General features: G+C 40.2%; 1 protein-coding gene across 3 annotated transcripts; it reads right to left on the bottom strand.

Moving 5' to 3' along the window:
- Window positions 1-1,992: 1,992 nt before the first annotated feature.
- SEC24A (SEC24 homolog A, COPII coat complex component) lies at window positions 1,993-25,268 on the bottom strand. 3 transcript variants are annotated; one of them, XM_033073159.2, is made up of 23 exons: window positions 25,181-25,268; window positions 19,977-20,495; window positions 18,417-18,575; window positions 16,668-16,745; window positions 16,183-16,349; window positions 14,895-15,067; window positions 13,857-13,959; window positions 13,021-13,147; window positions 11,883-11,992; window positions 11,388-11,500; window positions 10,613-10,731; window positions 9,200-9,255; window positions 8,722-8,928; window positions 8,310-8,430; window positions 6,977-7,135; window positions 6,299-6,472; window positions 6,100-6,210; window positions 5,538-5,713; window positions 4,460-4,597; window positions 3,693-3,797; window positions 3,464-3,556; window positions 2,851-2,954; window positions 1,993-2,455 (listed from the first exon to the last, which is right to left on the bottom strand). In XM_033073159.2, the coding sequence occupies exons 1-23, from the start codon at window positions 25,227-25,229 to the stop codon at window positions 2,341-2,343; spliced, it is 3,276 nt and encodes a 1,091-aa protein (XP_032929050.1). In that variant the 5' UTR covers window positions 25,230-25,268; the 3' UTR covers window positions 1,993-2,340. The 3 variants fall into 3 exon arrangements, with proteins under 3 accessions (XP_032929050.1, XP_032929051.1, XP_032929052.1); XM_033073160.2 differs by having other exon boundaries at window positions 16,183-16,346; XM_033073161.2 differs by having other exon boundaries at window positions 16,183-16,325.
- Between the last annotated feature and the right edge of the window lie 66 nt (window positions 25,269-25,334).

Here is a 25,334-nt window from a genome sequence, read left to right as displayed (position 1 = left end):
ACTTTTGCAGTCCATCTTCAGTGTCCTCATGTTTCAGTTGTATGTAAAAAAGCAATCCCAAGTAGTGTGTGCGTTCATGTTCCCTGTATTGCCATTACAGCAGTACCAGTGAACCAGAGCAGGCCTTCTCCACTGTGAGGGAATCAACTAACAAAGTTCAATACTGAATTTGTTCCAAAGTTAGGAGAACTCCGAGAGGGTTCATCTGACTCATTTATCATATTTTGCTCTGTAAAACTTAGGGACTAAAATTCAAACTTGTTAACTGCCACAAAGACTGACATCCTCAGCCATTAGTCTGGTGTACATAAAGCAACAAGGCCATCTCCAGTTTTTTTTTTCTTAAAAAAGGGGATAGCAAAATACAGTCATAGTAAGAAACAGACTTTGGGTGGGCTATTTGATGCAAGGATGGTTTTCAATTCAATATCTGAGTGATAATATACCCAAAACACAAGGTTTAGGGCAGAACCTATGCAAATGCAGAGGTTCCATTTATGATTTAAATGAAGAGACACTTTTACCTCTCCATGGGGAGAAAAAAAAAAAAAACCAACAAAAAAAACCCAGCAAGACTGTCAAAACTTAAGATACCTCTTCACTATGACTAGAAACTGTGCAATTCTCTGAAAAGCAGTTCAAGTAAATATATTCCTGTTTGCTACAGAGGCAGCAGACAGGGAAGCCTAAATTTGTTCTGTAATAGTATTTTCATGCTGTTTTAGCCATTGTTCTCAACTTTAGCTTCTTGTGCTCAACAATTTCTCCCAAGGAACTCCTCCCCTAAAGTAAGGCAACTCCTGACAATCACAAGCAGCTACAGCCTGAAATGGGAGCATTTGTTTACCCCAATGTTGACCCTACTGACCTTTTTATCTCCAAATGTCCTAAGCACTTAAGTGTTTTACCTCTTCAAGTTACTTGCCCCAGAAAGTAGGTTTTGCAAAACCTTTGAGTTTACCACTATTAAATAAAAAAGCAAACCAAGATTTTTCCATATGCAACACTTCCATAGGCATTGGAATACAGTAACTTAAATACTCTGTACATTGGTAGCCATCAATGATAGCTTAATCTTGAAAACAGAAGAATTATCAATACACTTCTATAAAATTATTTAAATATAAATTTTTACTTCAAGTCCAATGCCAGCTTTGATCTGTAGCTCTGGCAGGATCTGAGAGTATATTTAAAGCTTTTACTTGGTGCACACTGGCCTTGGACCTGGACTCATTACACAGCTGCAACAAAAAAACCTATTTGAAAACTTTGTGCATGTCTGCAACCATATACAAATCTTCAAATGCAATATAATAATTTTGTTACTGGAAAAATAATTTCAGATTTTAATGTCAGAATATTCAGTGTTCCAGACATTTGTTAGTCTGAAGTGCTGCCAACAAACTTACTTCAGAAACACAACAGATCTGAGGGGCCCAACATTCACTTAATGTAAACAAGAACCAAAAGTCTACTGAACATAAACTAAACAAAATCTGAGAAAACCTTCCTTGCTCTTCCCCTCCGACAGCATTCATAAATTGAAATTATAACTATTCCTTTTACTGAAGAAAAGCAAAGCTTACCATCTAAGTCTACTTTTGCTGCCAACTCAGCCAATGACTTTTTAAAATGTCTCATGTGGAGCCCACTCTTCCCCACTGTTCTTAAAATTAGAATACTGACTTATTAAAAGCTTCAACAAATTCTGCCACCTTATCCAGGTTAAGCTTACCTTTAGTCCTATTAGCCATAATCCAATCCAAGCACTGGATTCTACATTTCACAAGGATTTGTTCATTTCACAATGAACACTTCTTTCATTGCTACTTTAAGCATTAAGTTGAACATTGAGATGCTCTGTCTGCAATCACTGGATGCACTTAGAAAGAATTTCCCTGCAAATCATGATCAGTATTGTGAGGTTTTATATCTAGCAGCAAAAAAAATAAAGAAAAAAATAAAGAAAAAAAGAAAAAAGTTACAGAAATATACATTTTGAACAACAAAGAACTCTTTATTTTACAAAATGTATTTCATCTTTTCAGTATTGCCTTTGTAAATGTACTTCATGCTGCAACTACTTACAGTAAAAACACGATTTGCAGCAAATTAAAGGTGCTCAACCAGTTCCAACAGTTTGAATTTGTTTTAAGGTACAATATGTAGTTGCACATTTGATTCTCAAATGTGGTCCTTTATTTGCTTTAGTTCGTTGAAATCACAGTGAGAACTTCTCATCAACTGCCTCAGGCCACAGAATTAATGAAGATATTATAAGCACAATCATTCTTTACTGCAAAATCTTTCCTTAAAGAAGTAAGCCCAAAGGCTTGCATTTCATTTATTCACTTGCTGCTGTATATGAAGGAGGAATTCATAGTATGATAAGGCTGATTCTGTTCTGTCTTCAATCATATTTTGCAGAAAACTTGATTTCAGTGGACTCTCATCCCTTAAAAACAGAAATATAAGTGTTTGAATGGAATAAACATTTGCCATGGGCTACCATACTTTAATAAAATCACAAGTCAAGTGGCAAGACATTTCAAGAGCTTAAGGATATAAAGAAAATCTCAAATAGCCCTTAGTAGTGACTAATCCTAATAAGTACTCTTACCAGCATTTACTTCATTTATCTGACATTACCTAAAGATTCTTCTGTGAAGAAGTCTTTAATCTTTTTAAATTCTAATTAGAGACAATTCATGTCATATCTGTAGTCAAATCTGTCAGGCACAGCACACACTATTGTTAAGAATTCCATTTAAAAAGTTCACTATATAATATCCAAGTATGTACTGTTAACAGGTTGCTAAAGAAGCAAAAAGACTGTTAAAAACCACTTACTTTATTATATATAGTATAGGAAAGAAAGGTCTCTGTTCTCTCAGCCAAGAAATGAAAGCTCGTATTCTGATTGATTCTGCAGTTTCAAGTTCTGGGAGATGTGTCTAAAAGCCAAAAGGTTTCATTAATACAAGCAGGGTATTTCACAGAAAAACAGTAAAAGGAACACTTAAACTAGCCCAGCTCATAGGTATAAAGAAAACCCAGACAGATATGTTTTGTGATGTATAGTTTCAGTCTTGTCTTCTTTGAAGGGACTTGAAATAGTCAAGAGCAAGAAACTGCTATCAGCAGTTAGTTGTGAGAATGGTGATGACTGAGCTGTGATTGATTTCCATTCTGTTGTAGAAACTAAAGGATTTCCCACTAACCTACTGTGCTCACTATTTGCAAGCATTGTTACTCTGCTCCCACAGGTCTGAGAAAATCAATCATTGTCAACCTCTGTGTCTTCACGAGACAAAACTTCAAGAGGCAACAGAAATTATTTCTTTCCTTAGATCTGGATCTGTACCACTAGAGGGCTAATATCTGACTAGTGTATTTTAATTTTCATGCAAATTATATTCTGGCAGCACTGTATGTATGCTTGATGTGCAGAGCAAGCACATACCATATTCTGTGGTATTGAGCCATAATTTGGAACTCCAAGGACTTGGCTGATAAAGCCCTGCCCACAGTTCTTCCCGATCCACAGAAACATCACCTGAAAGACACCCATCAATAACAACATTAATCCAACCCAATACACACCTCAGCAGTCTCATACGTATTTTGGGTTCTCAGAAAGAACACAAGAAAATATAGATACTTTTTAAAATCCACCCCACCACACAACTTACAGAGCCAGCATCCATAAGATAAGCACCATCCCTACTCAGCTTCTCCACTGACAGCTGGAGAAGGGGTGGCTGAGGTATAGTTCTGTCATTTATGTTAAGAGCCCCCTAAAAGAAGGATGAAAAACAGTGGTTCAAATCTTGATGCAAAAAGCCAGAACAGAACTTTAAATAAGAGTAGGATCTATTTGACTGAATACTGCAGCTGGACTGTTTTTCTCAGTTTAGCTTAAGCCATACTTAAAGTGATAATTTATTAATTAGCAATTTACTAATAAATCCTGTTTTATTTAGAGAGGGTGAATTTCATCAAATGTATCTTAGTTTTCAATTAGTTAGAACTGGAATATTCAATTTGTTATGTACCAAATATGTAACTCCTGAAATTGTTCAGGGTTTTACATAAACATTCCCTGCTCTCAAAATTACTTGATATTTTAAACTAAAGGAAACTACAAAGGGACAAAAACCACATTATGATGTCTTTATGTATAAGTGATTTGTAGCACAAGATAATGACACATGGCAAAAGTGAAATAAGTTAGGAAAAAACCTTGCCCATCCATCCATAGCAAAGCACAGCTTCTCTCTAGAATTCATCAGTTCAGCTCCAAATAAATGCATAAATGCAGCAAGTGGGAGAATATGAAACATTACATTCTAGCTGTGCAGCTTTAATATGGAAAACCTTACAGATTTTTAACACATTTACTTTCACATCACACAAATCTTTGGGATCAAACAGGTTATGTAGCAAGGCAAAGACTCACCTCATCTGTGAGATTATCGACTTTGTACAGACTGGGATGTGTCATGAGCATGAGGTAAACAAGGGGCTGGTTTTTCACCTGACACATGGTAAAGATGCGTTCATCCAAACGTGTGTTTGTCCCAGTTTGAAATGCTTTCTGCAAACAATCAGGCATTTAGTTTAACCATCAAAGCAAAGCAAGATAAGCTGAATTTCACATATTGCCTACTACTTATTTCTAACTTAAGTTTTTGAGAGGTACCCTAAGTGTTTTCTCATTGTATTTTACTTCTCCATTGTTCTCTTCAGTGTTTCATATAAATCATACAAGTCTCATTCCCATTTTTGGATTTTAGAATTAACCTCAACCTGGCACCACCAATCCTTTCTAGTGAGCACTGAAGCTGAGATGAAAGCACCCTGAAATACTCTCTAACATATACTTCAAAAATGTTACTTGATGAAATTTAAAAGAATAAATATGGAGCAGTTTACAGTTGGCTTCAATGTACAGAATCTTAGGTCTGTATTTACAAGAAAGAAAGTCCTGGCTTGTTGGGACAAAAAAAAAAACCTTATAAATCAAAGTAAGACTCATTCCTCCCACCTGACTGGATCAAGTGCTTATAAAGCCTTTCACATGAAAAAGTTCAGTATGAACATGCTGGTCAATTCCTAATCAAGATGTATGAATCCAAAACTTCTTTTTGAATCAAGAAACCAGTTCATCCAACACTTAAATGACTTCTACTATCAGTTCAGGAAATTCAATTCAAAAATACTTAAACTGAGCAAATAGTGTTAAATACTTTAAACCTGTTGCAAGAACAGCCAGCCAACTCCCTCTCTGCCACGCACTCAGCTCTATTTTAATCCACACTGAACTACCAAGTACCCTGACACATTCTCTTCACTAGTCAGTGTCTTTATTACTTTGCCCTTCCATTGCTTAAAACATTTATACTTTTGCTTTTGCACACTAAACTTCTAAATTCCTGCTTCTGAACTAAATCATTCTCCATCAAAGAACTGTCCTTTTACTTCAGGTTGGCCTGCCAAACAGTCATCATCTTAGCTGGCTTCCTTTCCCCTCTTACCTGTTTTAAGAGTGCCAATATATAAAGCGGGAAGAGCCGCAGTGAGTAGGGAGCTGTGAGCCCAGGCTGTTGGATGCTCAGCACGGATGTGCGATAAGCAGCTAAAGAATCTATCACTGCATTGACCAAGGCATCCCGAGCATCACTCAGTGTAGCAGAAACAGAGCGGTCCACAGCTGAGAACAAGAGTAACGAAGTTCAAATAAAGAAGGGTTTCCTCCCTTGGCAGGAACACAGTCACATACATCAACCTCTCTCACTTTATCACTTATGTCGATGCAGCTTAAGCTTTTACTACATTCTAGAGGAAGGTCAAGTATTTCAGAAAAAAGCCCACAATGATGCACTAGACTAAGCCTAAGCCCAGGTGATTACACACAACTCTACTAATTCTTCACCTAAGCCAAGCATTAAAACCAAAACTCTCTTAGATTTGCAACTTTGAAAGCACTCTTAGGATGAGGGCTAATCTTTTCCTCTAATGCCGCTTCCCAGAGGATTATTGCTCAGACCTTAAAGGAGACAATCCAGGCATATCCAAACAAGCTCTCAGCACACTCACCCATATTGGCTAAGAGCCCAGTGATGGCCTGCACATCTGCCCCTAGGTACACATCACTCAGTGTTGTGACAACAGGTAAGCACATAGTGTGGACACGAATTCGTCTTTCACCTGCAAAAAAAAAAAGAAAACTGTAACCTCCATACTTGTTCTATGAAGTAACACTACAAATGCCACTGTTGGCTCAATCTAACCTTACCTTTGCTGGAGGTGTACAGAAGAGCTGACTGAAAAGAAACAACTTGCATATCAGTAAGACTCTCTTCCACTGACATTTGCACAGCGTATCCCGCATCTGGGTTTACGTTGGGTAATGACAACAAGTCTGTAGATCGTACGAAGAAGTTCCCGTGGAAAGTATGAATGGAAAGACCTACAAGATAATAATGAATCAGTTTGGGGTTTATAGCTGTGAAGTACAGGCACCATATACAGATCTGCCATGAATGTATATGGCTGTACTGGAATGTTCCCCCTCAATGAAATATATTATCTTCAGAAAAGGTAAATACTGCACACTGCCAACTGATCCAAAGAATCCACAAGCCTAGCAGAAAGTGGGAACTAGCAAGGCAAATCAATGCAGAGTAGTAGTAGAAAGTACCTAGATCTAAGAACAATCCCTTGTTGAAATAGTGGTCCAGGAAAATTTCCAGTTTTGACCATTATAAACTGGAACTTGGATGCCAGAAAACACTGCAAATATAGTCTTAAATTGTTTTATCCCTGGTACTGAGTTTTACTTTTCTAATCTTTGCCTTTTAATAATTTGAAGTTACAAAACAGCTAGAATACCAATGAAAACATTCCCAAAGAGCAGCAAACACCCACTTCCCTCTTCTCTACCCCCCAAAAATATAAGAAGGTGGATTCATACCTTTGGTGCATCTTATCCTCATGACAGCCTCAAACCCAATTTTTCTAGTTAAATATCGCTTCAGTTCCTTTTGCAATTTCTCCACCTGGACAGGGTTGTGTTTATGATGGTAAGATTGGTAGTAGTAGACACTACCTGCAGAATACCTTGATATACAACCTGTAACAAAACCGGTATACATTGGAAGAGTGCAGACAATTGCTGTTGCAGTCTTTAAATTATTAAATTGTTCACACCTACAAATAACTCAGATACACAGTTACACACCTCCTAACAGAAACACATATGGCACAACTCTGTCTGTGGCACAGCTGTATATTCTACTATGTGATAAATTTCAGGTGTGAAAATTTTCCATTGACCTGGAATTGCTGTCACTTGAAAGTTTGGTTAAATAGAAAAAAAACCCTTAAAATGCTGATAAAACTTGCTCTAAAGGCAATGGACACTGATGGTGAAAAGGAAGAAAGTACAGTAATTTCACGACTATAAGGTGCATCCTTTTTGACTGAAATTTTGGCCCAAACCCAGAAGTGCGCCTCATATATGGACAAAGTTCAGAAATTTGCCAACTCTGAAGTGGGAGCCGCAACCACCCCAAGCCGCAGGAGCCCTGGTGCCATGGGAGCCCTGTGCCATGGCTTGGGGTGGCCGCGGCTCCCACTTCCAAGTTGGCTCAGGGTGGCTGCAGCTCCCGCGGCACGGGGCTCCCGCGGCTGGGGGCTCCTGAAGCACTGGGGCGGCGCAGGGAGGGAGGGAGCGGGCAGCTGCACAGCCCCAAGCCGCGCCTCACCAGCCAGCGCCAGGGGCAGGCGGGAGCGCCGCGGTCCGCACACGGGGAGGGCGCCTGGGGCTGCATTTAAAGGCTACGCCAATCTGTGGAAAATGTTTGCAAACTGAGCACCTGCCAGTAAACCCCGCGATTCCGTTACTAATTCGTTACTTTGCTGTGCGCAGATCCTTGCTGCAAAAAAACAAAGTGCGCCTTATAGTCCGGTGCGCCTTATATATGGACAAAGTTCGGAATTTTGCTGACTCCCGGAGGTGCGCCTTATAATCCAGTGCACTTTATAGTCGTGAAATTACTGCATTTCCACTACTTATATCAGTAGCACAAGAATCCTGAGTCACTAAGCGAGGACATGAAAATAACTAGCTTAAATTAGGACTTAATTGCATTCTATTCACTGTCATTGCTCAGCAAGGCCAATTTTGTATCTTGACATACTAGATTAATTCAAATCAGGTTCATCTACTAAATATTAACGTCAATTCTAAGCATTTGCTCAAAATACAGGAGTTACATGCCCCAAAACAGCTTTGTATGACATACCTAGAGAAGCCAAGTCAGAATATTGCCCACTAAGAAGAAATAAATCCACTGCAACCTGTTGCCCAGAGCAGTCCAAAGCCAGCTTCTTGTAAAAATCAGTCGACGGTGTCAAATGTATATCCTGTTAATACAGTGGATTATTACAAAGGAAATTCAAATTGTTCCATACATTTATTACCTGTTTTCAGAGACACTTATAATAAATTCTCCATTATTGATTAAAAAATATTTGCTTTTAAAAAAATCAGGTAATTAATTTGTGTTTATATTGCTTGTTTTTTCTTCTGTTTTTTCTGTTATTTTAACAAAGGAGCAAGACAAGCACAAAACTAACCCAAAAGAGGAAATCCCAGAACCACCTTTATGCACAGAACAGGGTTGCTAGTTCTCTCAACCTTTTTGCTTTGCTAACCTTTGCTGCTGCTCTTTGGTTTGGCTCTTCTCGTGACTTTAGTGCTCCCATTCCCACAGATGGGAGCTGTGTCTGGAAGACAGTGATTCTACCTCCAGTGGGGGACATCAGTTTAAAGGCAGCCTGTAATGCAGGCCCCAGAGCACTCTGAGTTTCCAGGGACTTGGTAAACATTTGTGGCAATGTCTTCAGCAGATCTTGAATTAGCTACAAGTGAGAAAACAGTATTAGGCCTATGAGCCATCATGGTTTCCTACTTTATACAGAACTAATAGCTGAACATAATCAAGTATTAGCACTTCTAATATTAAGGTAGTAAAGAGAAAGTCCTAGAAAAATTGAAGTACTGTCTTGTTTCAGGTTGGCAAGAATTTACAATGACATCGATAAAAGACCTCTTTTTTTGCCTCAAACTTACCAAACATATCCTCAATTATGTAAATGTCACTAGTTACGTAAGAAAGTCCTTGCTTCTTACCTCTTTATTTTCATTTAAATTTACTAGTAAGTTTTCTGGCATTGGTATAAATACATCTGAAAGGGAAAAAAAATATTTGAGTTATCTTTTAAAAACACATCAAGCTTTCCCTGACTTTATTTGCTGACCATCATACTTATTGAAAAAAAATACACAGTATCAGTGTATCAACGCACTGTTGGGGGTTGGGGATTTGTTCTCTTACTCTTCCCTCCTCTGGAGAACTTTTCCCATTATCATACTAAGGAAGTCTGCTGGAGGCTCTCCAAGCTTTTGATTGCTGAAGACAAAGGGGTTGGTGGGGCCTGTCTCCCTCCCTCAATCTCTGGCAGGGTCTGGGGCTCAGAGGCTGGTTGTTTTTTCCTTGGGACACTCGCTGTCCGAACGCCAAGGAGAGAGGTTTCTCTGTGGTTGGATTTGCCCTGCACCCTGCTCTGCTGCAGCCTCCTGCTCTGAGAGCAGCGTTGAGCACTGGGACCCAAACGGTGAGCGGAGCTTTCCTTCCCCCTTCTCCCACCCGGGACACGGCCCTGCCGCCTCCACCTCCGCCTCCTGCTCCTGCTGCCGCGGCTGCGAGGGCCCTGCCCTGGTGAGGGCCCTGCCCTGGTGAGGGCCCTGCCCTGGTCCTCATGGGACCGTGCGGAGGAGAAGAGTGTCTGTGATTGGAAAAGGGACTGGGACTGAGTTTTTGTTCTGTTTTGTCACCGATTTTCACAGCTGATTTTTTTTTTTTGTCTTGTAGATGTATCAGTAAAGAACCCGTATCTTTGCCTGAGAGCCCCTTACTTTCCAAATTATAATAAATTGGAGGGAGGGGATTTTCACTCTCCATTTCAGGAGGAGCTCCTGGCTTTTTTCTTGGCAGTACCTGTCCTCAAACCAGGACACTCATGCAAACATAATTATGTGGACTTCTTTTTTTTCTCATAAGCATTCCTGTGGTTAGAATCCCATGATAGAATAGCAATCAACAGGGCTGAAGGATAATCAAGACTATTAAACAAAATCACATAGCAAATATTTCCAGTGTTCATTCTACCCTGCCTGATAACATCCAGTGAAAGGTGATTTGAAACAAAAGGCAGAAGAACAAGCACTTAGCACCAGCCACAAGAAAATCTACAAAAAGATCCAGCATCAGTATTTAGAATTTCAAGGGGAATCTAGAGAACTGTACAAATGAAACTAGAAGTTAGGAAGGCTGTCTTTATGTGTGAAGTCATGAGCAGCCACAGCATTGCTCAGACATCAGGGAGATGTCTTCATACACAAACTCACACATATGGTACGTCTAAAGTCATTACTGGAGAGACTAATGAGTGATCTAGAGACTCCCACCAGATATATATTTTTAAAGTTGTCATAACCAGAAGTCATTAATAGGTAGTGATCACAAACATTATTTTTGCATACCTTCAATATCTGAAACTATAAGCATCTGAGGCTGAGAGAGACCTTCCTGAAGACTGTAGAAATGGATTGTGCTGTCAAATGTTATGAAGCCTATTTTTGTTCTAGTGTTCCCAGGAAGCCTGCAAATGAGACATATGGTCAACAAGATGAAATTTCATTTCTGTAGGCTTTTTTTTTTTTTTTTTTTTAACATCCACTGCATCTCTCTATGGTTGTTACCAAGCAGTTAGTTTAACAGCTAGACTGCAAGAGCTTCACAAAATCATTTTGGAAAGAACAAAAACCACAACAAAAAAGGAATTGATGGTAGTCTCCAAGCAGGCAGATGAAAACCTCTTCAAAGGGTAATTAGAAGTGGAAAAAAAGGAAGAAATAAACTGCAAAATACCAAGTAGTGTTTATATTAAGTTCAAACAGTATGCATTTTAAGAGAGGTTTATTAGATGTATGACTCTTTTCAGCAAATATTTATCTAAATTTCAGCTTTTTAAAAAAAACAGTTCAAAAATATATCAAACACAATGCTTATATTCTTTTGGGGATTGATGAAGTATATAGGAAAAAGACTGAAAATCAAGCTTCAAAATTACCTTTTATACTGGAGCAGCTGTGATGGGAAAAAGGCTACAGCTTTAGGGTACATTTTAACACAACACTGGCCCTTGTTTGTCCACGCTAGGAAACTTGTCCTCCAGACAGAAAGGACTGGCATGTTGGAGTCTATCGTAAGTTTACGAGGAATGAAAATTGGAGATTTTAAGAAAAAAGTACTTACGAATCAAGATTGTCTAACAAGGTCTGGCAGACTGTATTCAAGTATCCTGTCTCTATTGCATTGTGAGAGACATCAAACACAAAGAGGTACACGGGTGGCTGAGGTGGACGCAGCTAAGCAAAGAAAAGATTATCTTTAATTTTCAAATTGCATTTGTTAGACTGGGTTTATTCATTCCATTGCAAGTCTAAACTGTTAAAAGAGCATGCAGATGATATCAAAAATTTCTGAATGCATTTGCCTCTTATTTGGTAATACTAGAATTCTAGTTTTCTTCCAAAGATTTTGACATATTCTAAATACAGAACAACTTTGACATCATAAATGTTTAGAAGTGAACTCTTTGAAGTTCTCCCCATGAGTTCTCAGATACACTCCTTAAGGCAACAGCTGTTCTACTGAACTGGAAAGCATCCTCTGAAACAAAGTTTTCTCTGACTTCCCTCTGAAAATAAAACAAAGGGAAAGAATAAGCAAAAGTAAATGAAGACTTACCATGTATTCAGATGGAGCCATAAACTCAATAGTAGCATTCTGGACTTCAGGTCTTTTATGAGGTTCTCCATAAACTCTTGTCACAGGATTATACAGGAATTCTTCAGGAACTTGGCAGATAAGTTTATATATTAGTATTTCACACTAGTATTGGCTGTGCTGCAGGTCAACTCTTTGGTGGGTGTTGGAAAACATACACCAGGCAGTGGAGTTCACTTATACTTGTGCAAGGTGTCTGGGGTTACAATACAGAGTGTGATAAAAGGTATCTATTCTATCACCATCTGTTGAGGGTGGGGCAGTGATCCTTATCTCAACGGCAGATATTCTGCTAATGGGCCATCCATGGAAACCAGGCAGGGCATTGTTCTTTATCTTTTCACAACCCATCCTTCCTCCAGCCATTTTCTGCTCATGGCCATTGAGTCCCACTGTGGGACTGATAAAATTACTGCATCCCATTGGGAGTTGCTCCAGCCAGGGGGAAGAGCCTAACATTTCTTACCAAGATAAAAACAGAGGTTTTGGGACACTACAGTAGCCCTTTCTCCACTGGACTCCAGAGGGAAACGGGACTGCTCCACATCACCACTGGACCGTTAGAGGGAAACTGCACCTTGTACAGGAGCACTGCTCCAACTGAGCCACATCTGTCACTGCAGGAGGATGCAGCCACCATGGGATGGGACTGCTACCAACACCCTGCCTGACAGAGTGTCAGGTTGTACTCTGACTTTGTCAGGGCTTGGGGTTTGTTTCTTTGTAGTGCTGTATTTCTATTTTAATTTCCCTAGTAAAGAACTGTTATTCCTATTTCCCATATCTTTGCCTGAGAGTCCCTTGATTTCAAAATTATAATAATTTGGAGGGAGGGGGTTTACATTCTCCATTTCAAATAGAGGCTCCTGCCTTTCTTAGCAGACACCTGTCCTCCAAACTAGAACACAAGGGTACCCTGAGGGACTACTTGGGCTTACTGTGTTTCTTTAGGGACCCCATTGGTACTGGGAAACATTTCCCATGACTCCCAGAGTGACCGAGAACAATCCTCCTACTGATGTGGCCCACAACACTCCAGTCTCAAAGACCAAGGTAGGAAAGGTTAATTGGAACACTTTAAAGCACATTTAAAACTTACCATCATTGACTCTATAGCACAAATTGCATTTCCATCTCCTTTGGTCTAGGAAGCTGACAAAAGGGTTGATGTACGTCCGGCAGGAACGGCATCTCACAATAATACTGGAAGTGACCACTGGCAGTTGCTGGAAAAGAAAAGCTTCCTGTTTTAAAGCATTCTTATTGAAAGAAGGAGTACTTCTGCATCCTCACAGCATCCCTGCAATTTCTTAATACGACAGGTAGGAACTGAGCTCTTACATATTTGACTGTGTGGATTCCCTCTCTAAGCCTCTAAATCCCGTAATTTTACACTGATGGTTTAAGAACAAGTCCCGCACCCAATACAGATCAAAAACCAAGGGGGAGAAAAAAAAGCCCACATCTTTGAAAAATCAATTAAACTGAGAAAAAACCCCAATGTTTAAGAGAGATACTGCTAAATTCAAAGTCTTCTGGCTGTCTCATGATGTTCAAATCCCTTCAACTTTGTCAAGTGTTGAGTTTAGAACTAATACTAGGTTTGAAATTAATAACTACAACTGATAGGTGACAACCTGGAATTTATGTGTTGCTTGCTATCACAGTCCAAATTCTGTATGCCTTTAAGCTTTTGGGTTTTTGAGGTTTGGTAGGCTTTCTTTTTTATTAAGAAGTGAGACCTGAAGGTTTAAAAATGGTTGAGAGAAATAATTGAGAAAAATTACAGCCATCTGTATGGAATAATGAAATGTCAGTTCTTCTGGGCCAAGATACTTGCCCCTGTTTTTGTTTTGTAAGTCATTGTCCATTGACTGGACTCTTAAAAGGCATAGTTGATATTTCAGTGTGTAAAGTTTTGAATATTTCTCATACCGATAAGTCTTTGAAAGGATGAAGCAGGAGCCCCAAAGGAAGTTTGGCTTTATTCAATAAGGCCTGAGTTTGAGGAATGTTAGTCAGGGTACAGCGGAACAACCTACATGAAGGACAAAGGGTTATTTTCAGAGGCTTTCAAATAGATCATGATTTCAGTAGTACAGTGTATTTTTCTAGAGCTGTTAATGGTGAATTTCCGTTTCTCTGTTAAATAATTTTGTTTTGTCTGAGCTTGACACACAGTACATACTTTGAGTTCTTATTTTATACAAATGCTTTTCACACAAAACTGAGTGTCATTTTAGTCAAATTTTGATTCAAGTCGAAGTTAAGCTTAACAATATTCAAAGTTGCACCAAATCTTTATACACTAAATGTTATTTTGGAATAAATCAGAACCAGTCATGTTTAAAAGGTGGTTTAAAAAACTTATTAACTATAAACAATCCCACAATCATTTTCTGAGTCTTAAGCACTCAGCAGCTTTCAGAAAGTGAAAGCTTGTTTGCATGAATGTCATCACAAAGGTGCTGTTATTTCCTTTATCTACCATAAAAATATTTGCAAAGTAGGAGTCCCTGGCTATACACAGTTTGGTTCGTCTCCTCAGAGAATAATTGATTAACCAACTGCCAGTCTCTTGTTTGAAATTTCATTTACTCCACTGTTTTAAATTGTTATTTTCATTACAGAGGTTACCCATGTTTCTTAATGCACAATCTTTTCAGTGTACCTGACCTGACTGAATTAACTCCAATTTTATATCTTCTCATCCATACTCACTGCCAGGCATAACATTTTTGTACCATACCTATCTATAGATGCCTTGTTGAATTTTCCCTCTAACTTTCTACAAAGATGATTTTCCCCTCTTCAAAGTTAAACCCACTTACTGCCTTTATTGTAACAAAGTGAAGCCCGTTTTCAATATTTTCTACTCATAAAATTAAGAAAATATTTTGTCAAGTCGTATTTATAAGTAGGAATTTATATTTTTATCTATTTTGATGTATTATAGAAAATGCATAATCATACTCAGGATTGCAGTTGAGCTTCTGGATGTCTTCATGCAAGTTGGGGACAGGAGCCTTCAAAAGGGTGGCAGGAAGAATATTTCTTTCTTGAAGAAGATTCACAGGTCTTAATCCTTCCTGCTGTAGACTCAGGCCACCCATTGATGCAGTTAAATGATTAGTGCCCAGGGCAGGCTAGAGTCAAATAAAATTGCACAAATTAGCACCAATTACTTGGATGAAACATACAGTCCATTTAAAACCACACATACATTTATATATCCCTTTCAGTTTGTTTTGCTCATGTACTAACTACCATTGTATCAATATATTTAGAAATACTGGCTGTCACAGTAACTTGACTTATGCACGTAAAATAACAAAGGAAAAAAGTAGCATAAATTGTCTATAAAGCTCTTGAAATACAGAGGCTCAGTTGGTGAAAGTGTTGGTCAGTTCACTTTGATAGTTCAGGGGAAGAATAACCAAATACTCCCATTAACAATAACAGTGCTGCAGAAGAGAAACATGCCAAAAGCAGCTGAAAGTTTCAAAAGAAACATCTTGAACAGGTTTGAGAATGGAACACTTCACAAAGAGCCAGCACACAGCTTTTCTAAACTTCTACCATGGCACAGGCAAAAGCATGAATTCAGAACTAATTACAGTAATTTCACGATTATAAGCCACGCCATTTTGACTAAAGTTTTGGTCCGAACCCGGAAGTGCGGCTTGTAATCCAGAGTGGCCAATATATGAAAAAAGTTCTGAAATTTGCCAACCTGGAAGTACGAGCCCGCAGCAGCCCTGAGCTGAGCCCACCTGGCCCTGGCGGGGCAGTGCCAGGTTGGGGGGAGCGAACGCGGTGGTGGCAGCAAGCGAGCCCGGCAGCTGCAGCAGTGCTGGCCCCAAGTGGCAGCGCTGAGCTGGCTCACTCGGTCCCGTCAGTAGCGCCGAGCAGGCCATGCTGGCACAGCCCCGAGCTGAGCCAGTAAACCCCACGATTCTGTTACTAATTGGCAACTTTGTGAAAGTTGCAAGTGGATCCTCACTGCGGACGAAAGTGTGGCTTATATATGTACAAAGACCTGAACGTTGCCGACACCTGGACGTGCGGCTTACAATCAGGTGAAGCTTATAATCGTGAAATTACTGTAATTAATGTCTATCCTCTTGAACAAATGTTGCTCTAACAGGGAGCAAAATAAGCAGCATCCTAGGGATGCACAACACCTACCAATCATCATTTCTATTTACCCACATGCCCCAAACCAGAGATACTACCGAGATAGAAACCAGACAATCTTTACCTGGTGGAAATGTTTTGATCCATCTGGATACTGCAAAGCAGATGCATTCATTCCTGGTGCTCCAGGTGGAGAAGCATGTTGGTAGCCTGGAGGTAAGGCAGGGTACGAATACCCAACACTTCTATTCATCTTAAGATTTGGGGCTGTAGGAGAATAATGTGAAGCTGCTGGAAGCAGAGTAGACAGATATTTAACTGCTGAAGAACTGTATCTTACTTGAGGCATTAGCACAGCAGGAGAGCTGCCTGTTTAGTTTCTAAGTGTAAAAAATACAGCTGCTGTCAACTTTGCAAAGGGCTGTCACCTGCTTCACATATCACAGACCAAGACATGCTAATTGCCAATGTTTCAAATTTCACATTTAGCTTCAAGACAGGCATTGAACCAAGTACATATGTTTGTACACAAATGCTTAAACTTCTGTCCTTCCCAGATTCTTAAAAGTTCCATACTAATAATAACCATTTTGACTCTCAAAGCCTTACCCATGAGGCCACCACCTTCTATTGCATCGTAGCTGTTTTGCACTACAGACCCATCACTGGCGGCAGACACGGCATCACCTTCAAAGAAAAACAGCCACAGCAAAAGTTTGCAAAAGTTACAAAGAAGTTTTAATGAAATAATTTTTAAAAAATCCTACTTGCTGGATGAATAAATATTAAGACACGCATAGGTTGAATTTACTTTGGTTTTGACCTAGGATGAAACTGAATTAAATATACACTTCATCCTCTTTCTGAAACACACGTCCTGTGCAAATGTGACCTCAACAAAGGACATTCATAAAACAAACTTTTTTCTTTAAGGAAAACAAAAGTCCCTATACCCTTGGTTGAATAAACTTTTATGAGTCCTTCAGATTAGGGATTTGCCATAGCTTCCAAGCTAACATGAGGAAAGGGTCAGGGGATGTTCTCTCCTCAGCAGTCTCTTTAGGCTAGCTGCAGTTTTCCAAGTAACCTGTAGCTTACAGTTCCCTGGAGAACTTTTTCCACTGATAACTCGCAGAAACACCAGATTCTCTAAACTCACACATTTAGTCCACTACTGCTCACCAAACAGCAACAGCTCTGACACAGTCCCATACCAGTCAAGATAGAAGACAGGAAAAACCTTGAAACTCAGAGAGTGTTCCCAAAGGAGATGGTAAGCCAACTATGTCTAAATATACTAACACAACTATATATTGCTAAGGAAAAATAGGTACTCTATTTTTATTACCATTTTTTATTAAAATCTTCAAAGATGACCCAATAAAAGGAACTTATATTACACACTGAATCTTGCTAGCAGCAGTCAACCTGCTTCATAGACTGAACAATTTTATCTCTCCAGGGCTCTAAAAATGTTTCTCTTTATGATGAAGAAAATATTTTCTAAGGAAAAGCTGTTTCTAATGCATTTAATACATTCCAAACCAATCTAAATCTGAATATACTACTCTTGTGCTCACAGAGCTACCACACAGAAACTGTCAATCTGAACATGCAAGGAACCAACAGCTTTGACAGAACTATGTATGTAAAAATAAAGCTGCCAACTGGCACACGGCCCCATCTAGCATGGGCACTAAATGCCAAACAAGTGGAGTCTGTCTGATACAGAGCCCTGAGGAGTTCCTAAACAATGGCACACTGAGGAGTTCCTAAACAATGTGGGCAACAAAGGGCCCACAAGAGACACAAAGTCAGGTATCTGTCTTCAACAGCTGACACTTCACAGCCTCTAGTAACTTCCTTCAGAAAACTACCAAATGCAAGATACGTGTTTCAGTGATTTTACACAGAAGAATAAGGTACAGCTACATGAACAGCAAGGAACTGCAAGATCCACATTTTATCTCTCCCCTGCAGAATGAACAATACAGGGAATCAGACATGGATTTCTGTCCTCACAGCAGTCAGGGATGCAGAGAAAGGAGAATTTCTCTATCACTATGTAACACAACAAAGAAATAAAGTGATGCCAACTACAGGAGACACGGTCATGTAAAACAGCACTTGGAAATCTATTTTCAACTGTTAATTTCTTAAATTTTATTAACATCTGTTTGCAGGAATTTTTCTTCTTTCCAGGTCCTCACCTGCTCTTTTCATATTAAATTATTAGTTCTATTAGTATCAATTTTACAATTTGAGTCTGTAATAGAACAATGTGCTTGACTTTAAAGGTTGCATATTACAGCAAGCTGCAATGTTTGAATTCAACATAAAGAGCAAATTGTTTCTCACCTTCTTGGTTTGCAGCTGATTTTAGCTGAAACTGTGCACTAGGTGGTCCTGCTACCGCTGTTGATGGTCTGGGTGGACCACCAACTGGTGGAAGTCCTAAAGGTGGCCTTGGAGGGTGGAGTGGAGTTAAGGGCTGAGTCACTGGTGGAGGCGCAGATCCTATAAAGAGATTAACTTTTAGGAGGAGTTTAAACCACGTGAAAAAAGTCACAAAAGTTTTGTTACAAAAACACACAGATTGAATTCTAACTGTTCCTGTTATTAAAGGATGAGTAGCATGAGATACATAAATCCTAACATGTGGGTAGAGGGTCTCAACTTCAGGTTGCTTATGTCACACATTTCTCATTCTGGGTTCCTATAGGTACTGATCTCCTTCAGTTTTTTGTTGCTATTGTTGGCAAGAATTTCAAGATGTACAGAAAATATAACTCTATAACCAAATTTGGAGTGATCACCAAACAAGTTTAATAATTTTAAAAGTGATCATTGTTATACAAAAAAAATACCAGGGAAATGGCTCAGGAGGACTGAATGGATATAAAAATTTCTTATTCCTAACACTTGCTCTCATTTCATATGCCACTTTCCAAAATTTCTCTGTATTTTCCTCACCAATTACAAAGTACTAACTGTTTATTCCAATTAAGTCCCAGTTTCATAAATTCTGTGAGCTTAAGACATTTTGAACAGAATAAGAAAATTAGGCAGGTATATAACAAAAATTTCTAATGAGGCTAAAAGCACTCAAGAAAAATTATTTGTTTTTACACGGAAAATACTGCCGTACCTAAGTCCTGTTTGCATGCTTAGTCAGAAAAAAACTAACATAGAGCAGTTTGGCAAAGAGAAACTTGTGTATTAACTGTGTTCCCATAATAATCACAAGTTGCACAATAGAGCTATTTTGTGTTAGAAAAGCTTTTACCACTGCATATAGCAGCAGTAAAGCAGCAGGAGCAAAATCTCTTTTAGAGTACTTTCTGAAAACTTAAAAATTATCATTAAAATAATGATAATTATTTTATATTTTATAATTATATCATTAAAATTACAAGTCTGGGGGAAGGAAGCTTTCCATTAAACTGACCTCTATTTCAAAAGCACAGAATGCTTTTCTTTCCAGGCTGTGATCCAGTTATTTGCATCAACCTGACAGGCTATTCAGAAAATTACCTGAATCAAGTGGTTACTGAGCATGCTCACTAAATAGAACTAGTTTTCAATTATGAAGCCCTCGACTAAAACATGCTAAGGCTCCAACAGTTACCCCTGGAAATGGTGAAGGCCACAGAAACAGCATCACTCACACACAGCATCCCAAAACAATGGGACATCATTCAGGAGTCACCTGCTCCAGCCAGCTGAAACACACAACCTGGGCACTTTCATTTCTAACTCAAACAAAGCATCCAGGTATTTCTGATGGGTGTATCTGCTTTAACAATCTTCCACAAGCAAAATGTCACTGTAGAGTAACATACTTGGAGTTCTATACTCATTATTTTAAAAGGTTGTTGAAAAATGGACATTGGTAAAATATCGAACAGTTCTGGTTACCTGGTTTCATGTAGCTATTCTGCAGCGGAGGAGCCCCTGGAGAAGCAGCATATTGATAACTCCCTGCAGGATTTGTACTTCCTGATACTGATGATGGTGGCTGAGCTGACCCTGTCCCAGGCACACAAGCCAAATGGCTTGTTTGAGCCCCAAGTGGCTGACTCACAGGAGTCTGGCTGTACTGCCAGTTTGAAAGCACCGGTGGGCTGGCTCCAGGAGGAAAGCTCCCAGCAGATGATACAGCAGCTGAGTTCTGTAATACAGGCAGCACTTGTGGAACAGGACCTGGCTGTTGTACTGGTGACCCGGAGAAAGCTGCCACTGGTGGTCTATTGAGAGTCTGGCCAGATCCTTGGTAATTGTTTAATTGAGAAACATTCTGAGAGCCACTATAGCTATACTGTCCAGAAGACTGATGTGGAGGAGCCTTTGCTGGCATCTGATGGGAGTACGATCCTGGTACTGCAGGGCTGTATCCCTGGCCATCTGTGGAATGCATCAGCTGATTCTGAACAGGGCCTGGAATGAAAAAAACCATGGAAATCAGGGCTGTGTATCGCTTCTGAAAATAAAAGATGTTTCTGTGAATGTTTTTCTTAGGATTTTATTGATCTCCAAGCCATTTTTAATTTTAACCATTAGGTGTGAAGTACAACGGCAAGGGACCGAATTCAGCAGTATTTTGCTATCAACACTTACATCTTTAGCTTGTTTTACAGTAACCTTGAAATCACTAAACATTCTAGTACCATCAATGCTCCTGGATTGAAACTCACACAGGATCCCATCCAGTTTTCAGAAACCCCCAAAAGCAGGCTGCCCACAGATGAGCACTGTTGCACGTCACTGGCAGTGGCACACATGAGCAGACTGAAAGCAGAAGATCCATTGCATAAGAGCACCATTGCACATGATGGCTGACACCAACCTACGTGTCAGCTTATCACAACAGCACCGCCAGCCAAGTGCCAGCACAGGTCACTATGCTACTTCTCAAGTGACTGAGTTAATCTATGAAAGTTTCTGCAGTTAATTTTAGTAAGAGAACTATTCATACACATACTGCTCATATGAGTGGCCAAGTGGCCAACTGGTCACCAACACAGAATGAAGGGTAAGTTTATCATAAAATAATTCAAAAGTCAGGGGAAAAAAGACTTGACAGCATTTGTTGGTTGGTACATATAAACTAAGTTTTACTCATTTGAAGAAAAAAATTGAAAAAAAGGTTAATAACCCTCCTAAGAGTAAACAACACAGGCAAGAACATTATCAGATTCCTGCTTTACAGAGGAACAGGTTAACAGAATCCCATGGCATTTCCAGTGCAACAAGAGCTCTGTCGAGAAAGATACTACTATAGATTGTTCATAGCATGGCCACAAAACAGACATGTTGAAGAGAGACTATCAGTTTCTGAGTGAAATCCTTCTGAGCAGAACACACCAGATACTGCAGGCCACAGCCAGCTATGACTCCTTCACAACTACCAAAACACATTCCAGTGTTGTATCATTCAGTTTGGCCAGTCACATTGTGGCTCTTCTAATCCCCTAAAAACACAGCTTTGATACTGGAGACATTTCACACACACAGTTACACATTAAAAATAAAAAAAGATGGCTGGTTTCCTATTGAAATGTTTTGGCTAAATTCTGCAAGGTGAGCAAGTTCACATTTCCAAGTTAAAGTAACTCACACATTTCTGACAATGAATTAAACTAAATGCAGAATACATTGAAATTCTTAGTTAGGACAAACACTGCACTGATCATTCAGTTCCTCATTTCCTAGAAAACCTTAGGCTCTGGGTCACATACAGCTGTTAATCTACTGAATACTGCACAGGTCCACCTAACTACTACAGTGCCAGTGATCTCATCCTCACTGCCTCTTACTGGTGCATTAAAGGTACATACCATATTACTCTCCAACTATTAATTTCAACATGTAATTTATCCTTCAGTTACAAAATCCAGTTATACCCTACTGTCCTTACAGTGCTGCTCATAGGTATCTGCAATTAATAATTCTCTAAAATCAACAGTGTTTAAAGAAAAAGCTCACAAAGACAAAAACGCTTACAGTTATGAGTAACATACCTTGCAGTGTATCAGATGGGTTTCCAACAATTGATTTACAAACCCCATTGGCAATTAAACTTGTTAACTTTAAAAATTATGAATTCTTATCAAACCTTCTGACTGCATCCACACAAACATTGATAACATCATCACTATAAACTACAGGAAAAATACAGAACAAATACAAACTGATTTAATAACTTGATTTTTCACCTCAGGGCATTACTCTCTATCCCAGTAAAAATCAGAGTATTTGGATTGCTCTCTTATGCACTGTTTTCCCTGCTTGAAGATAAAACAGTGGAAGTGAGGTGATATAAAAAACTGACCTACTTGATATTTTCTATGGTACTTAATTCACCACAAAATGTTCCAATTTCAATTTTTATTTTAAAAGTAAGAAGCACAATGAAAAGCCTTGACACCCCCATGTAATAGTTCATGTTTCCAAGACAAGTCTGCACAAAGCTGGCAAAAAAAGCTATAGAAATAGCACTAAGGGATAAAATCTCTTCACACAGAGTTTCATAGTGTGCAAAAACTTTTCAGGACTTGCTGTCTGGATGCAGCCAGATACCCATCTTGACCTGACCTCTTTAATGAGACCCATCAAAGAGTATCCAAGCTGTCCACCGTTCCCCAAATGCTGCTGGTTTTCTGTGAAGCCAGAAACAAACAAGGAATTCTGTGTGGACTGAAGTGCTACTTCACCTGCACAGCAGCTAGACAGTCAACACTTGGAGACCACAGAAATGAATCAGTAATAGAAGAAAAGCCACCTATTTAACAGCTAGTCTCCGCTACAACAACACAAGGCCATTTAATGTTTCTAAAAGATCAGGAATAGCACCAGAATATGTATATGAAGGCTGCTTGATGGTTATATGAAATGATCAAAGTACTAATGTGGATGGCCAGGATTCAAGTAATATTTTCCACCACAGAAAATTCACTGTTATGTGAAACTCCAAACCATTTACCGAGTACATAATTTTTGCCAGCCCCAAGCTCTCCAAGTTTCAGGGAGATGAAAAGATAAACACTCTGAAAAGTTACATCCCAACAGATACCATGGAATCTGACAGCACCAGTGTCCACTTCACCTGACTCTGACCTGCTGGATTCCAAGCTCAACAGCTCCTAAAGCACCTCATGACATCAATATACCATGCTGAGGTATCACATGAGAAGACTGAAACGTTTTCTAAGAGAAATGTTTCTCCTTCTTGTTTGCACTTCAGATCTATCAGCTGGAAAACAAATTAGACACCCGCAATAAAATGAGTACAGAATACTGGTCCTATTAAAAGACAAACAGAAATGAAGGAGAGGAAGGCTGTTTCTAAGCAACCCAAAGCTCTGTGCCAAACAATTTCCCGGGCAGCACATGGTGCTGCTGTGACAATTTACTGCCTTAGTGGACATGCAAGCCCAGGGAGTTACCTGCAAACACTTCAACAAGCAACAAGTTGCAAGGAAGCTGTAGAATAATTTATCGTCCTGTTGACAGTTTTCTTTCCTCACAGACCACTGTAAGCACCTCTACAGCACTCAGTATCCTCAAAACTGTTTTAGAAGGCTTTGGTATTAGTACAAAGGACAAGGATCACAGTATCCTCTCAACATATATTTTAAACAATGCTATGAACAGTTTATGCTTGAACAATTTATTTCAAACTCAAACCTTGTCTCTAACATACCATAACAACTGTTTAATTTTTTTACCTAGTATTTGCATAACTCTACATTTCAGTTCTTTATTTTTCATACACCTGACAGCTGAGTGGCCTGAAATTCCTCTTTCTTGACTGCCTCTCCATAAATTCCATTATGTGCTTAATCTAACACTAGGGAAATGAGCAAATATAAAGCAATGCCAGTCTGTAAATCATCCCACTCAGTTACTCCATTAGCTAACATTCTCTTTACACAGTCTCTGCTCACACCATAAGCTCTCCAGGACAGAGCCTCTCTCTCCACACTACATTCATTCTCTCTCTTCACCCTAGAAGCAGCTACACAGTTAATTGCAAATTGTCGTTTTGCTGGTAACTTTGAAGAAAAGCAATGAACACATTGCATGATGAGGGGGAAGAAAAATCAAAAGATCTCTTTATAATTGAACTGCTTATGATGCAGCACAGCTACTGAAACACACAAGTGTATAATTAAGGAAGCAAGTGCAGAGGATGTGTATGTGAAATCAGGAGGCACTTTCAGCAGCACAGATTTGCACACATGCAATGAAAAATGACAGAGACAAGGATAGCCTTGAATTTCTTATTCTTATGTTAAAATAGTGGCTAGTAAGTACAGTTTCACCTTCAATATCTCGTTAAAAAAAACAAAAACAAACAAACAAAAATTTGAGGGGAAGAAATGGATCAAGACTTTCCCAGTTCTCAGCACACAGAACCAGATAATGTCGGCTTTATGAGAATGACAAGAAAGCCCCGCAGCGCCGCAGGCTGAGCTCAGCGATAACCACAGTGCCACATGTACAGCCTCGTTCCAAAGGGTCAAACCTCGGCGGTGTCACCCGTGCCACCGACAGGGACCCACCCGGGCTGAGGGACGGTCCGGGGCAGCTCGAGACGTGCGTGTTACCCCGGCAGCACAGACACGGCCTCTGAAAGACGCTGTTCTTCATACCGACAGACCAATGTACACAAGGATACTTTTACCATGAAAAAAAATCATAATGAAGATTTGCCTAATGAGCCTCTCTGTGTTTTCCTCAGTGACACTTGGGGCAGTTCCGGGTTCGACAGCCCCTCACCCGCACTCCCACGGCCCCACGCCGCTCCCGGAGCCACACCAGGAGCCCGGCGCCGCTCCGCTCCTTTCCTCCCCAGTTCAGCTGCGTTCCGCCACGGGCCGCGGGTGGCCGGGCTGCACGGTGGGCACCGCCGAGGTCAGCCGGGTGTAATCCAGAGCCCCGGGCAGCGAACTGGCCGTCCCCGGAACCCCCTCCCCGCGCTCTGCCCGCGGGCGCTGGCCCCTGCCCCAGCTGCCCCGGGCCGAAGGGCGGCCTGGGCCCGAGGAAAGCGCCGCGGGGCGTGAGCCGTCCCCGCCAGGCCCTATCCCACACCGAGCCCCACGAACCTGCCCCACACTCACCGTTGCTGTAGGGCTGCTGGCCGGTGGGAGCCCCAGCAGGCTGGGCCATGGCTCGGCCGGGCGCGCTCGGAGCCGCCCGTGTGGCGGCGCCGGCCCGGGCGGGGGGGGACGGACCCACCGGAACTGCCGGGAGGCGCGCGCAGCCGCACTGCGG

The sequence above is a fragment of the Catharus ustulatus genome, chromosome 15, assembly GCF_009819885.2.
Source record: "Catharus ustulatus isolate bCatUst1 chromosome 15, bCatUst1.pri.v2, whole genome shotgun sequence".
Taxonomy (NCBI): domain Eukaryota; kingdom Metazoa; phylum Chordata; class Aves; order Passeriformes; family Turdidae; genus Catharus; species Catharus ustulatus.
This window is presented reverse-complemented; position numbering and strand designations above follow the sequence as displayed.